The sequence below is a fragment of the Oncorhynchus keta genome, chromosome 28, assembly GCF_023373465.1.
Source record: "Oncorhynchus keta strain PuntledgeMale-10-30-2019 chromosome 28, Oket_V2, whole genome shotgun sequence".
Classification (NCBI taxonomy): Eukaryota; Metazoa; Chordata; class Actinopteri; order Salmoniformes; family Salmonidae; genus Oncorhynchus; species Oncorhynchus keta.
The window spans coordinates 68893526-68910217 of NC_068448.1; the positions used below are offsets into that span (position 1 = coordinate 68893526).

A 16692-nucleotide genomic window follows, 5' to 3' on the forward strand; every position below is an offset into this window, starting at 1 on the left:
AGGGGTGTCCAAATACATTTGTATATCTAGTGTATATGGCTAGCATGATGTGACTATAGGCTATTGATGATTTGATAGTCACAAAAAAGTTTGTGCTCTTAGTTTTAAATGTTGATATTTGGTAGAATCAATAGAAAAACAAAGGTGTATTCTGAATCAGCTGAAGATGGAGAACAATCCACACTTTTATTTAAAAACAAATTGAAGATAGAATTTTTTTTGAAATTCACACAAAAAAAGTGTGAATATTTTCCATCCTCCTCTGATTCAGAATATACACACTTGTTGTACAACCGACAAGGTATTCCCCTTTCCCTGTTTTGCTATGGAAGAGAGAAATCTGAATATCCAATATAAAACTAACTTTACCTTGGTGCCGAACCGAACCATATTTTGGGGGTGGATTATCCGTATCTAGTTAGCTACACAAAAACAACCACATACAAGAGCAACATTACTAATTACTTACGTGTGAAATGATTAAGGCAACCAACATCATTCATTTTTGCTCGGAACCTCATCTTCAATGTTATTCAAACTGTCATAAATATTTAGTTGCGACGTTCAATTTGGCCCACCAAACCGATGGTTCGTCTTCATTATACGTCCCCTGAGAAACAAGTGTTTTGCCTTTTTAGTTCTGCTTTCATTTGGCAGCACTGACATTCTCAGTAAATCCTCAAGATAGCGCCCGGTTGTTTTTCTTCCAGAAAGGAATCCATGAGTCAAATAAAGCATCTGCATGAAAAGGAATACATAAATTGTATACAATTTGATACCGTTCAGAGTACGTTTTTGGATATTCCAAATATGGATTTTATTTTGCACCCATTTCTTTGAATTGCAGCATTTGACAGGTTAAAATGTTTGGATAATAATGTAGAGAATGGCCTAGATTGAATACAATTTTGCTAGGCCTAAAATCACAAACAGCATCATCAATTTATATTTGTATCAATCCTACTTGTGGCTTGCCCACTTTTCCTCTGTCATGTTTTAGGTAGGTGGTAACACTTTATAATAACTTTCATGAAAAATCTAGGCATATTTATAGCCTAGAGTAGGCTTACATAATAGGCCTATTAATAAACAAGTATTTCATTCTTTGTTACAATTTATGGATATGTATAGGAATATTAAACCATTCAAAAATATTGCATAAGAATGAAGTCCAACATAAAATGTAATAATCTATAACACATAACATTTTACAATGGCTTATTCTTGAAAGCTATTTAAAAAATGTAACAAATAGATATAGGTTATTTAGATTGTTTAATGCAAAATCTGTAAAGTATACAGCTAAACAAATAGTCTAGTAGACATGTTAAGGACCAGTGCAAAAAAACGTGATTTTCCTTTATTATATATATATTTCCACACTATGAGGTTGGAATAATACTGAGACATTTTGAAAATTATGATAATGCCCTTTTAGTGCAAGAGCTGTTTGAAAAGACTGCCTGAAATTTCAGCCTGTTTGGGTGGGATGGAGTATTGGCCTGCTTGGTGACATCACCTGGTAGTAAATTAGTTAAGAGAACAATAAGAAAGAGAGTTCCAAACCTCTCTGCCAATAACAGCAAGTTTTCAGTCTTCCCCTCCCTACTCCCTGACTAGCACAATTCTTGCTTGAGAAATTGCTCTTTGCTAAGATGCTACTTTTGATTCTTTTTGACAATTTGAATAGAAAACAATCACAGTAAGGTACTTAATTGTTACACAGATATTATTTGATATTTTGATAAAAACGACTGCATTGGACCTTTAATATGCACGTGTCATTCAATAACATCGTTATCATTCATATTAAATTGTCCATTTCATAATGGTTTCCTGCATATGGAAGGAGATAGGAACGGAGACGAAGGGGACGCTCTATCTCCCCTCCTTTCTCCCCCCTCTGATAGGATGCTAGAGCGCAGAAGTCATTTTAGCAACGAGATGTGCAGGCAAGCTTGCACAAGGACAGTGAGGCAAGAACACCGAGGACGCGCATCCAATGTGGAGGTTCAGTGCCTGATTTGAGGACGTATTGCGGAGTTCTAAATTTGACTCATGAACTATGAAAGAAGTTGCGCGCGCGCGTGCTTTAATTGAGTTTGGATAATAATGGTTTGCTACAGACATTTATCACCCAGTTGAGATTTCATTGAAAGAATCCGAATCGTGTGGGGGATTGTTATTCTCAACGTGATGGATACAAATGCGTTGGCTGTGTTTAAACTTTTAGTGGTTGGAATTTTGGGTGAGTATTTTTGTGTTTTATTGTATAGGCTATTAGTAGTCGATTGGATAGTGTTCTAGATTATTCAAATATATTATTTATTAATGATTTTTTTTGTGTTGTACTGTCTGAAATTGAATCTTATAATCGAAAAAATGCATAACAACATATTATTAACACTCTCAATAATTCTCAGATCCTTTTGCTTCAGTGTTCATTCCATAGCCAATAAGATATTTAAGTTGCATGGCCTATCATCTTTAAAAAGGCTAATAAAAATATGAAATCAAATCCATCTTGATCAATGACTTCCACAATTCGATATGATTTCATAATATATTTGATAACATATAGTCAATCGCCAAATGAACACCACTGTCTATTTACCCTGGTGGCTAAGTAAAAGACTGTATGCTAAAATACCATAAGAATTTATAAAACAATGTAAGAATCTCCATACCAGTATGCTTTTCATGTAAATTCATGAAAACGTGGGTCTTAAAGGGATGATGATGTTGGATGTCCATTGAAATGAAATGTATTTACATTTTTATGTTTTATTTAACCTTTAACTAGGCAAGTCAGTTAAAAACAAATTCTTATTTACAATGATGGCCTACCTGTCATTGTAAGGGGGTATTCAGCGTTATGATTGTCTATAATGATATGCAATCATTAACATTTTTTATTATCTTTTCAAAATGATATCTTCACTTATCCCAAGTTCATGTTTATTTTTGGTAACATATCGTCTACATGGACTTGGACCCTATAGAATGTGCAATGAAAAATCGGACTTTATTGTCCCGGACCCAAGATGATTTCTTTTTAGGGAGGATTTTTTTCTGGTTCTCTCATCAGGAAGAGGCAGGAACCCCATCTCAGAATACCCAAGAGATTAAGAGAGAGCTGAGGCCCAAAGATTATGGATGAGGGATATACTAAAGTCCCCAAAACTGTCCAGAACTCTCCTGGATAACTGCCATGTAGGCTATGTGCACAGCGAAATAGCCAGTGGCCAGTGGAAAATGCAAAGGTTCTGAGATTTACAACCCAAATGGAACATCTTACATGCACACATAATATCCTCAACAACTGTCTGGAGCACAGGGGGAGCTATGATTTATTTGTTGTAAAATGTATTTTAGGAAGATTATGTAATTAGATCAGAGCTGAAGTACAAGCAGCACTGCTCCACTGAGTAAGGTCGGTCTACTTGAATTAGCAGATAATAATGGTGATAAAGGGGCATCGGAATTCCATAACCAAGGAAAATGCCTTGGGCTCATCAGCCACAGCTGCTTCCAGTATAGTGCTCAAAAACATCTCTGTAATACAATTCTACTGCTATACGTCTACATTTGGTTGGTACTAGCAGCCAGACCAGTGGTAATAGAGACTTGCTAGTAGTTATATGTTTCAGAAGTCTTGTATGTTTCCTTATGTGGATTCACTAAAAGGCCTCTTCTTTTAGCTGCCCTCTCAACAGCTGTGAAAACCCTGTACAAAGCTGTATTCATCTTTCATTGACCTCGTAACATTTTCATACACTCCGTGGGCTCATGAACTTGGCCCCTGGAAAGTTATGAAGTCCCCAGCTGGAGCTGTATATAGACTCATGCCGGTACTGAGGCAAAGTACCACATTGTCAACGTACTCTACCTAAATCTCAGTTCTGTAGGTTGTCCAGGTTTTCAAAATGGCTCCTGTATTTTGCATGAGCAGTGTCTTCCATCTTGAGTAGGCACTCAATCAATATCATGCTCTGTTAGTGGGTCACTGCCTCCGATAATGTAATAGTGCTGAGATCGTGCACTGTTAATGGGTCACCGCCTCCGATAATGTAATAGTGCTGATGAGTCAAACCCCCAGTTGGAACTCAGGCCTCTGGCTTGGCTTCCCACTGTTACAGCAAGAGGGCAGAGTAGGAATCCAGGCCTCTGGCTTGGCTTCCCACTGTCACTGCAAGAGAGCAGAGTTTGAACAGTGTTGTAGATCAGCCAAGGATAGTGTAGAAAGCAGAGTGCTGTGTGTGTGTGTGTGTGTTTTTGCCTACCTGCCTGTCTGCGTGTGTGTGCGCAACAGCTCTGCCGTGGCTTTCCTCTCGCACTCCTGAAAATAAGCAAGGAACACATACTGTTCTCATATCTCTCAATAAGCAGACACGTTTAGCATTATTGTTGTCTGCTTACTGATACAGTAGTTTGAATATGTAGGCCAGGAATAAATCCAGGTTTTGCTTAAATGGAGTGTGTCTGTGTAATGTGGTAGTGGGGTATGCTTTCTTGGATTATGTGGGTGTCTGGAAGAGTACTGTCAGTATGATTTGAAACTGAGGTGAACCCTCAATGCCATCTTTCACACCTCCATATGGGTTTTAAGTACTTAAATGGGGTGCTGTGCTGAGTACGTTTTCATGCAAGTTGAACGTTGAGTTCCTATGGAAAGGCATGCAGTGTTTTCTCTGCCTGATTTCAAACTCTTCTCTCACGTTATCTCTCTGTCTCTCACTCTCTCTCACACACACACACGCACACACGCACACACTTCTATCTGTTTCTCTGCCTACACACAGCAGGTCACAGAGACACTTTGGCAGTGGGCTGCTCTCCTGCATGGCAAAGGTCATCTTTGGCAGTGGGCTGCTCTCCTGCATGGCAAAGGTTATCTTTGGCAGTGGGTCGCCCTCCTGTATGGCAAGGGTAATTGGCACTGAGACAGATTTGGCAAATGAGCACAGTTGACAGATTCATAACTTTCCATTACTTAACTCTTGTGCTGTGATTTACTAGTTTCAAGTTCAAGTTTTAGTGTCACGTGCTCAAGTACAGTGAAATTCCTTTATTACAAGCTCCGCACAATGCCCTAATCAATAACAACGTAAAACAAAAAATAACAAGGTAGAACAAAATAATAAATAATAATATGTTTCTGGAATTGAATGTCTTAGAAATAAGATTGGGAGAAAATCTAAATAAAACCTTAATTTAACAAGAAATCCTAGCAACTTCAATTTGCCACTACCCTAACAACAAATCCTATGAAACTGGTGTGAATGAATGCTTTTCACAGTCAGTGAAGCTTTATCCATGACTCTCCCCTCTTCTGAACTTATCCTAGATGCATTGCGAAAAGTAAGTATGAAAGCAGAAGTGCTGTGTTGACGATAGGTAGGCACTCAGCAATATGATGTCATCATTGACAGTGGGATGACTGCCTGCTCACAGAAACCAAGAACAACATTCAAATCAACCAGGATTTCCGCCTTCTCAATGTAGGCAATGCTAGGCATACCTCAAGGAGTATAGTTGATGTTTGTAAGCAGGAAGTCATTCACACCCTGATCTGGTTCACCTGTCCTTGTGATTGTCTCCACCCCCTCCAGGTGTCGCTTATTATCCCCGGTGTATATATCCCTGTTTCCAGTCTCTCTGTTCCAGTTCGTCTTGTTTGCCAAGTCAGCCAGCGGTTTTTTCATTCTCCTATCTTTCCCAGTTTGTTTCTAGTACTCTGGTACTGTTTGGACTCTGACCTGGTTTATGCTGCCCGGGAGGTAGGCGGTTCAAACTACTGCAGGTACATCAGAACTCCCGTAGTGTGGCAGACTACACAGTAGATTTCCGCACATTGATCGCCGAGAGTTCCTGGAATCCGGGGGCTCTGTTCGACACCTTCCTCCATGGACTGACTCTGCGGCTGAAAGTTTTATGGATGCTAATTATTGTTTCTGAACTTAGCATTCCCACTCAATCCCTCTCTGTCCCCATGGATGCAAGGGCAGTGGACGGCCGTTCAATTGGAAGAGTCACCTATAGTACAGTGCCCGTTCATATATGGATTTCAGGAAACCACAGGGAGACCATACAGTTCCTCCTCATTGCATCTCCCCATGTTCCTGATGTCTTGGGATTTTCCTGGCTCAAAAACACAACCCTGTTATTGACTGGACCATGAGCTCCGTCCTGGGTTTGAGCCCATTTTGCAAGGCTTTGGATGTCGGTGCCATTCCCACTGAATACCATGACCTCCTGGAAGTTTTCAGTAAGGCACATGCTACTTCTCTTCCCCCGCACCGTCCTTATGATTGGGCCATTGATCTCCTCCCAGGCACCACACCACCTCATGGTTGGCTGTATTCTCTATCTGGGCCGGAGACCAAGGCCATGGAGGAGTACATTGAGGATTCTTTGGCTACTGGAGGCGTCTGTCCGTCTGCATCTCTTGCCGGCGCAGGGTTTTTCTTTGTGGAGAAGAAGGACAAGACACTGCATCCATGCATTGACTACCGAGGTCTGAATGACATTACGATTAAGAATCGTTACCCCCTACCTCTCCTCAGCATTTGAACCTATCCAGGGGCCACCATTTTTTGCAAGCTAGATCTTTGGAATGCCTATCATCTGGTTCGGATACACGAAGGAGATGAGTGGAAGACAGCATTCAACACAGCCAGCGGACATTATGAGTACCAGGTCATGACGTTTGGGCTCACCAACGCCTCTGCTGTCTTCCAGGCTCTGGTAAACGATGTGCTCCGAGGCATGCTAAACCGTTTTGGGTTTGTCTACCTTGAGGACATCCTGTTTGTTTTCCCGGTCTGCCCAAGAACATGTTCTTCATGTCAGACAGGTCCTTCAGAACCTCCTGGAGAACCAATTGTTCATGAAAGCCGAGAAGTGTGAGTTCCACCGCTCGACAATCTCCTTTCTGGGATATGTCATCGCTGAGGGAAATGTCCAAATGATCCTGGAAAAGTGAAAGCAGTGGTAGATTGGTCTCAACCTATATCCAGGGTGCAGTTACAATGTTTCCTGGGTTTCACTAACTTCTACTGCCGTTTCATTTGGGGCCCTGGTGACCCCTCTCTCTGCACTCACCTCTCCCAAAGTACCATTCACGTGGTCTCCAGCTGTCAACAGAGCCTTTGTGGACCTGAAGCATTGGTTCACCACAGCACCCACCCTCATCCATCCGGACCTGTTCCGTCAATTTGTGATATAGGTTGACGCTTCTGACATTGGAGTGGGGGCCATCCTGTCCCAGCGATCTGCCCAGGACCAAAAGCTTCCTCCCTGTGCCTTCCTGCCCCATCGTCTAAATCCTGCAGAGAGGAACTACGGCGTAGACAACCGAGAACTCCTGGCGGTCAAGATGGTGTTGGAAGAGTGGAGGCACTGGCTGGAAGGAGTAGAACAGCCATTATTGGTCTGGATCAACCATAAAACTGTGGAATATCTTCATACAGCCAAGCGCCTTAACTCCAGGCAGGCCCGGTGGGCTCTCTTGTTTACAAGAGTCAACTTCACCATTTCCTACCGCCCAAGGTCCAAAAAATGTGAATCGAGTCACCCTCTCCCTCCTATACAGTTCCTCTGCCACACCCTCAGTCTCCGAAAGCATTCTCCCTACCTCATGCCTTGCAGCCTCAGTGGGTTGGGGGATTAAGACCCTGGTTTGCAAGGCACAATGTTCCCAGCATGGACCTGAAGGGGGCCCGACTAACCGGCTATTTGTCTCTAACTCAGTCCGTCCCCGGGTCCTGGAATGGGCTCATTCCTCCAAGCTGACCTGTCATCCAGGTTCCCGCTGGACCCTAGCATTCCTCTGACAACGTTTCTGGTGGCCCACAATGGTTCCTGACGTCTCTGCCTTCACCACCGCGTGCACAGCGTGTGCTGAGAACAAGACTCCAAGGCAAGCTCTTTCTGGCTTTCTTCAGCCACTACCGGTACCTCATCGTCCCTGGTCCCATATCTCATCTTCAGATTAGCCTTAACGTCGGTAGCCCTGCCCCCTGGTAAACAGTGTATGATCGCTGGATGATTCGTTTTAAGTCTAATACTGAGGGTAATGGAGTCGCCAATGACTAGAGTTTTCAATTTGTCAGAGCTAATGGTGGGAAGCTTCGGCGTCTCAGACCCCGTAACGGGAGGAGTAGAGACCAGAGAAGACTCGGCCTCTGACTCCGACCTGCTGCTTAATGGGGAAAACCGGTTGAAAGTTTCTGTCGGCTGAATGAGCGACACCGGTTGAGCTTTCCTACAGCATTTCCTTCCAGAAACCGTGAGAAAGTTGTCCGGCTGCGGGGACCGTGCCACGGGATTTATACTACTATCTGTACTTACTGGTGGCACAGACGCTGTTTCATCCTTTCCTACGCTGAAATTACCCTTGCCTAACGATTGCGTCTGAAGCTGGGCTTGTAGCACAGCTATCCTCGCCGTAAGGCGAGTACAGCGACTACAATTAGAAGGCATCATGTTAATGTTACTACTTAGCTTCGGCTGTTGGAGGTCCTGACGAATCGTGTCCAGATAAAGCGTCCGGAGTGAAAAAGTTGAGGAAAAAATAAATAAATATAAGAACGGTAATTAAAAAGTGAAAACCGTAAAGTTGTCAGGCAGCAAAATAGGTTGGCAACAAAACGCACAGCAACTCGAAAACAAGCCTGCAAGTTGTGACCGGAAATGACGTCGGTATCATAGTTGGTCGACCTCTGATGAGACAGTCCTTTGACCTCTCATCCACGAGCTGTTTTTTCCCACAGAACTGCCGCTGATGTGATGTTTTTTGGTTGGTTGTCGCTCCATTCTCGGTAAACCCTAGACAATGTCCTGTATGAAAATCCCAGAGGCCGGCCGTTTCTGAGATACTGGAACCGGCGCGCCTGGCACCGACAATCATACCACGCTCAAAGTCGCTTAGGTCCATCGTTTTTCCCATTCTAACGTTCAATCAAACAGTAACTGAATCTTTCGATGCCTGTCTGCCTGCTTTATATTGTAAGCCACGGCCACGTGACACACTGTCTGTAGGAGCTAACCATTTTTTTGTGAACGGGGTGGCGTACCTAATAAACTGCCAAATGAGTGTATATTGATGCTGGTTCTCAGGGAAACCATAACCTTGCCAAGCTAAACTGTTTTAATTATTAGTAGTTTCTTTCGGCCCCTTGTTGCTGGATTTAATGCAACTGCTAGAATGCCAATGGTATTAAATGTATTAATCAACTTACTGAAGATCATGTGCCAATAGACTGCCATGCAATGCCAGTGTTTGTAAAAATATCTGTCCTAAATTGTATGTGTTTTGAGAGAACTGAAGGAAGAAAGAGGCTGCAGGATATTCTTTCATTTTTTTCATGAATTAAATAGTTGGCTTGAAGTTGTGAGCAGGGACAATCAACGAAATGCCTCAGTGACTTTTCCCCACTGTTTTTTCTTTCTTTCCCCGTATTGGAATTTCATGGCTCAGACGCTTCAGCTCCAGCCAATTCACCACGTCGTCATCTTAAGATTCGTTATCTGTAACTAACAGTCTGCATTGGTAATATTGACTGTCCCTAGTGATGACACATGCCCATTGTATCTTCAGCAGTGATTGTCCAGTATTATGTTCCAGAAATATCCTCATCACGTTCAAGCAACTTTGACAAATGGAACATTCTCAGAACACTTCCAACCCAGACAAGTACTAGATGTTAGAGGGAAATGATCATTATGTGAATAAAAACATGCTTTTAAGCTAAAATAGAGAAAAAACACATCAAATATTTTGTCAGATTTAGATTGAGACATCTGTTTACACGTGTCCCGTTGTCCACACTCCCCACAGTAACTTTCCTCTCCGAACCGTTGGAATGGGTTAATGCTATAGCCTCTTTGGAAAGTCCCTCCATGGAGTGACCATCCCTCACATGATTTAATTCAGGTTCTCTCTTTCCTCAGGCTATGCAGCATTTATTTCTGTCTCTCTTCATCTTGGCCACCCATGACAACCCCTTCCTGCTTTTGTTTGCCAAGTGCGGAGTGCCTTGTCCGCTTTTCCTCAGTCGCCTTTTCCCCTCCTTTTTTTGTCCAATCCCCCAGGGCCAGTGTCACAATCCCACATGGAACCTTCCCCTCAGACCTCGGATTGAGAGTGTTGTGCCAAGTCACCACAACATCAATGTAATCTTGAGCTTTTGTCCATTGGTCCACTTAGTGTTTCATCCCCCCAGTCTAAGCTGAAGTCAGGCACAAGGTGGGCAAATATTTCAGAGCTTCTGGGATAAATGGGATGTATGTATTAGCAGTTAGCAACTAAGAATTATATTTAAAAAATGTAATTCTGTTCATTATTTAGGTGACTGAGTTTTAGACGAATGACTGGGGGCCTTCAAGGGAATTTGGTGTTAAGTCATTACATGTGGTCATGTCTGCCCAGTTTCATTTTAGTAAATTTGATTGCGTTGACTTCAAAGATCACGCCCACCATGCTCAGAGGTACATTTTCTATTTGGGCTGATGCCTGTCTTCCCCCATATGAATTATGTTGTCGAAGGGATTCGTTGTGTCTGAGAAAAATAATCAAAGTGCTTTGATCCAATCCTGTTTTAGGTGTAAGATCATCTAAGAAGATGATGATCACATTGCCTGTTGGAGTTTTTTTTTTACTGTTTGTCTTTAATTAGTTATATAATCTTTTGCAGCAATGGGTTTTGTATCTAATCAGTGGGCAAAACTGGTTGCAATGATGTCTTTATGATGTCTTTTAAGGTCAGGTTATATACTGCTTGTATAAGGATAAAACAACATATGTATTTACCATGATGTCTTCATCTCACCATGGGAAAAGCATCTTTACCTGGTTGTAACAGAGACCAGATTGTTCTAATCTAGTTATGTGGCAAATAACCCACAATTTAAAAAAACATCTTAGCAGAAATAATGTCAACGTTCTCTTGACGGGATCCAGCCCTCATTCTCCCAAGTGCAATAACTAAGACAGGCCTGGTAACATTGCTACACCACTCTGGTAGCGTATTCTTTTTTTTGTAATACTCCCCCATTAGGGCTCCATACACAATACCGTGGCAATGAAAATGTATTGCTTTTTAAAGTATGTGACTTTAGACACAGAAAAGTACTTAAAGGGCAACTCCACCACTCTTCAATCTCATTTTCATTATCTCCAGCACAATACCAGTGTCACAATACCAGTGTCACAATACCAGTGTCTACATACAGATGTAGGATCTTAATTTGATCACCTTGCTGCATGATATCTGTAGTGTATTTGAGTTTTAAAAAAGGCTTCTGAAGTTTGTAATTTCCACTTTGAAATTTTTCGACTTCAAAAATGTATCAACCTCATGATGATGATGATAATAATATTGTATGACACTTTTTATCCAAAGTATTCAGCTTAGTAAGGCAACAGAAAGCTAAGTACATAACATAAATAAGATGTTTTGCAATATTGGGCAAAATATGAGAATTGGGCTGCCTGTGTAAACGCAGCCACTGTCCACACGCAGTTTTACATGTGACCCTTATCAGATTTGCTTGACCACACTGATATAGCCTCTAAAATAGCCACACACACAAAAAAACACTTCAGGATGGAGAACCACATGAGAAGAAATGTGGAACTTTCTTACATATTCTGGAAAAATCTGATAGGTATCAGATATGCGAAACGCAAGCTAGTGCCATTTGTTTTTTCCCCCATCAGATCCCCCCCTCATTCTCAGTAATGATTGATACATGGATTGCAAGAGATTTCAATCCTGATCCACAAAGGGTGCATTTACACAAGCAGCCCAATTCAGACTTTTTGCCACTAACTAGTATTTTGACCGATTAGATCAGATCTTTTGACAATAATAAAAATAATATAAAAGATTTAGATGCACTATTGTAAAGTGGCTGTTCCACTGGATGTCATAAGGTGAATGCACCAATTTGTAAGTCGCTCTGGATAAGAGCGTCTGCTAAATGACTTAAATGTAAATGTAAATGTAAAAAGATCAGAATTGGGCTGCCTGTGTAAACACAGCAATATAGAGTTTCTCTATCTATCCCAACATGGCCAGCACTAGATGGCTGCCTTTTTAACCTTTATAGTACAGCCTTAGCAGGAGGCGGTTTGTACTTTAAGAAGTGACAGACAAGCTTCAAATAGATAGTAGAAGAACCTTGGGGAACCTTGGCCAGTTGTTAGTATCACACTTACATCCTCCAATTGTCGCTGTGACAAGTGGAACATGCTTATTTCTGCCCTTGTGGTGAGAGTCAATTTATAAAATCACAGTTAATGACAGATATTTGGACAATAGCATTGTTGAGATCAGACTACTTCAGTTTTTCCTGCAGTAATGGCTTCTATGCTTTGGATGAAGGCTTTGAGGGCCGCAATGTCAATATTACCAACCAAAATAAATCGCTAGACGTACCCTTTAATTATTATATACCCGGACCATCTGTATTCTAATATGATATCTGTTTAAATAAAGGCTCCCGTTGGAAATGAACTTCAATGAGCTCATTCTACTGGCCTCGTGTATTCATTGTGGAACCAGAAGACTGGTTTGAATGTGAAGGATTGTTAAAGAGAGAAGATTATAACCATGTAGTCCTACTATACACCCACATCTATCTTAAGAAAATAGGTCTACAGTATATGTCTCTCTCTCTCTCTCTCTCTCTCTCGCTATGACATCTCCCCATGTATCCCAGTAGACAGTTTGTATTCATTGATCTTTAGATTTGTTGTTCAGCCACAGAGCTTGAGCAAAAACAAATGCACAATTCTCCAGCTCAACTTCAGAGTAATAGAAAAGCGATAGGTCAACATTAGTAGTGATGTCGTTAAGCACCAACAGAAGCATACAGTGAGTTGAGATGGAGCCAAAGAGCCTTCCTCTCTGCAGACAAACAGCCATACAGCCAAGGGAAGGAGCAGCAGTGGTGTTGTCCTTTTTTCTTTTTTAAACAGCCGGAGCTGTACTTGGCAGGGTGAGTAAGTGTCCTCGACTCCAGGGCCCAGCGAAGAATGACGTCTTGACCCGTACAGATACAGTAGATGGCAGAGTACAGACTGGTACTTTTCTGATTACATTCGGGGTCTGGCCCTGTGTTAACCTCAAGCAGCCTCAATGAAATGGCTGGGAGATTAGAACTATCACATTTGAGAAATTAGCACTTTTAATTAAGCCTGGTCATGGTCTCTGGGAAATGTCTCCAATTTAACGTTCCTCGGCTTTTAACAAGGAAGCTAATCAAGAAGGATGGAGACAAACATACCATAATGACGTCATGTCATGTCACAACCCCCCCCCCCTCCATCTGTAATGTGCCCATTACTGTTTTTCTAGATGTATAGTGTATTAGTAGTAACAGGGCAGGCAAATATTATGAGGTATTTCTAATGGGATCCCTTCTGGTTTGTCAGTCAACGTGAATGTGCTAGAATCTACAGTATCTGTTCTTTCCTTGCCTCCCATTTTCCGAACACAGACCCATTACATCATATTACTTCACATAAAGATGATCGGAAGCTCAAACAGTTAGCCCGCCTAAGCCCCACTACAGTACGTAGTGGCAAAAGAAGTGACAAAAGAAGGACAGAAGAAAAAGGAAAAGAAAGAGGACAACAAAGTGAAACAGTCAGCACTTCTATTGCAACTTCGTATTTCGTCGTCCTAACGTAGTCTACACTGCTATCTGCCCAGCAGCTAGCCAGCTAGCAAACGTCCACCGTCTACCGAATAGCAGCACTGTAGAAACTATTACACTCAACTGAACGACTTGATTAGTGTAGTGTTAGCTAGCTACATAGTTGTCTTTGCTGTCTTCGTATCCAAGATAATTGTGTAGTTTAGAGCGTGTAGTCTTAGAGTGATTATCTTAATTTACCGAGGTTAGCTAGCCAGCTATTTGTCGTCCTTAACGTAGGAGACACTGCTAGCTAGCCAACAGCTAGCCAACGTCTGCTGAATAGAACTTCCGCACTCAACAACCCGGTCGCATTCCGCTTCGCTCCACAGGTAGTATCACATTTTCATTTCATTTCATTACAGCACAACGGTTTGATTTGTTTGATCGTAGCTAGCTACATAGCTAGCTACATAGCCGTCTGTGTATCAAAGATAATTGTGTAGTCTAGAGCGATTTTCTAGGTTAGCTAGCCAGCTATTGTCGTTCTTTTAACGCAACGTAACGTAATCAACACTGCTAGCTAGCCAGCTAGCCCCCGAATAGCAGCACTGTAGAAACTATTACACTCAACGGAACGACTTGATTAGTGTAGTGTCAACAACGCAGCCACTGGCAGCTAGCCTACAAAGTCAACAACGCAGCCACTGCCAGCTAGCCTACTTCAGCAGTACTGTATCATTTTAATCATTTTAGTCAATAAGATTCTTGCTACGTAAGCTTAACTTTCTGAACATTCGAGACGTGTAGTCCACTTGTCATTCCAATCTCCTTGCATTAGCGTAGCCTCTTCTGTAGCCTGTCAACTATGTGTCTGTCTATCCCTGTTCTCTCCTCTCTGCACAGACCATACAAACGCTCCACACCGCGTGGCCGCGGCCTCCCCTCCCGCTCCGTGGCTCGACGACTCATTGCGAGCTCACAGAACAGGGCTCCGGGCAGCCGAGCGGTAATGGAGGAAAACTCGCCTCCCTGCGGACCTGGCATCCTTTCACTCCCTCCTCTCTACATTTTCCTCCTCTGTCTCTGCTGCTAAAGCCACTTTCTACCACTCTAAATTTCAAGCATCTGCCTCTAACCCTAGGAAGCTCTTTGCCACCTTCTCCTCCCTCCTGAATCCTCCTCCCCTCCCCCTCCTCCCTCTCTGCAGATGACTTTGTCAACCATTTTGAAAAGAAGGTCGACGACATCCGATCCTCGTTTGCTAAGTCAAACGACACCGCTGGTTCTGCTCACACTGCCCTACCCTGTGCTCTGACCTCTTTCTCCCCTCTCTCTCCAGATGAAATCTCGCGTCTTGTGACGGCGGGCCGCCCAACAACCTGCCCGCTTGACCCTATCCCCTCCTCTCTTCTCCAGACCATTTCCGGAGACCTTCTCCCTTACCTCACCTCGCTCATCACTCAACTCATCCCTTCCGTCTTCGCGAGAGTTGCACCCCTTCTGAAAAAACCTACACTCGATCCCTCCTTCAACAACTACAGACCAGTATCCCTTCTTTCTTTTCTCTCCAAAACTCTTGAACGTGCCGTCCTTGGCCAGCTCTCCCGCTATCTCTCTCAGAATGACCTTCTTGATCCAAATCAGTCAGGTTTCAAGACTAGTCATTCAACTGAGACTGCTCTTCTCTGTATCACGGAGGCGCTCCGCACTGCTAAAGCTAACTCTCTCTCCTCTGCTCTCATCCTTCTAGACCTATCGGCTGCCTTCGATACTGTGAACCATCAGATCCTCCTCTCCACCCTCTCCGAGTTGGGCATCTCCGGCGCGGCCCACGCTTGGATTGCTTCCTACCTGACAGGTCGCTCCTACCAGGTGGCGTGGCGAGAATCTGTCTCCTCACCACGCGCTCTCACCACTGGTGTCCCCCAGGGCTCTGTTCTAGGCCCTCTCCTATTCTCGCTATACACCAAGTCACTTGGCTCTGTCATAACCTCACATGGTCTCTCCTATCATTGCTATGCAGACGACACACAATTAATCTTCTCCTTTCCCCCTTCTGATGACCAGGTGGCGAATCGCATCTTGCATGTCTGGCAGACATATCAGTGTGGATGACGGATCACCACCTCAAGCTGAACCTCGGCAAGACGGAGCTGCTCTTCCTCCCGGGGAAGGACTGCCCGTTCCATGATCTCGCCATCACGGTTGACAACTCCATTGTGTCCTCCTCCCAGAGCGCTAAGAACCTTGGCGTGATCCTGGACAACACCCTGTCGTTCTCAACTAACATCAAGGCGGTGGCCCGTTCCTGTAGGTTCATGCTCTACAACATCCGCAGAGTACGACCCTGCCTCACACAGGAAGCGGCGCAGGTCCTAATCCAGGCACTTGTCATCTCCCGTCTGGATTACTGCAACTCGCTGTTGGCTGGGCTCCCTGCCTGTGCCATTAAACCCCTACAACTCATCCAGAACGCCGCAGCCCGTCTGGTGTTCAACCTTCCCAAGTTCTCTCACGTCACCCCGCTCCTCCGCTCTCTCCACTGGCTTCCAGTTGAAGCTCGCATCCGCTACAAGACCATGGTGCTTGCCTACGGAGCTGTGAGGGGAACGGCACCTCAGTACCTCCAGGCTCTGATCAGGCCCTACACCCAAACAAGGGCACTGCGTTCATCCACCTCTGGCCTGCTCGCCTCCCTACCACTGAGGAAGTACAGTTCCCGCTCAGCCCAGTCAAAACTGTTCGCTGCTCTGGCCCCCAATGGTGGAACAAACTCCCTCACGACGCCAGGACAGCTGAGTCAATCACCACCTTCCGGAGACACCTGAAACCCCACCTCTTTAAGGAATACCTAGGATAGGATAAAGTAATCCTTCTCACCCCCCCCCCCCTTTAAAAGATTTAGATGCACTATTGTAAAGTGGCTGTTCCACTGGATGTCATAAGGTGAATGCACCAATTTGTAAGTCGCTCTGGATAAGAGCGTCTGCTAAATGACTTAAATGTAAATGTAAAGTACGTACTCAATTTTTGCAGTAGCTACAT

At 43.5% G+C, this 16692-nt stretch overlaps 1 protein-coding gene across 1 annotated transcript in view; it reads left to right on the plus strand.

Annotated features, from left to right (window-relative positions):
* The first annotated feature begins 1957 nt into the window (after positions 1 to 1957).
* The window catches only part of LOC118361743 (receptor activity-modifying protein 3-like), a 37223-nt gene continuing 22488 nt past the window's right edge, over positions 1958 to 16692 (plus strand). Inside the window, exon 1 of the mRNA XM_052483746.1 lies at positions 1958 to 2248. Within this exon, the coding sequence (XP_052339706.1) occupies positions 2197 to 2248 (52 nt within the window). The 5' untranslated portion in view covers positions 1958 to 2196. The remainder of the gene's footprint in view (positions 2249 to 16692) is intronic.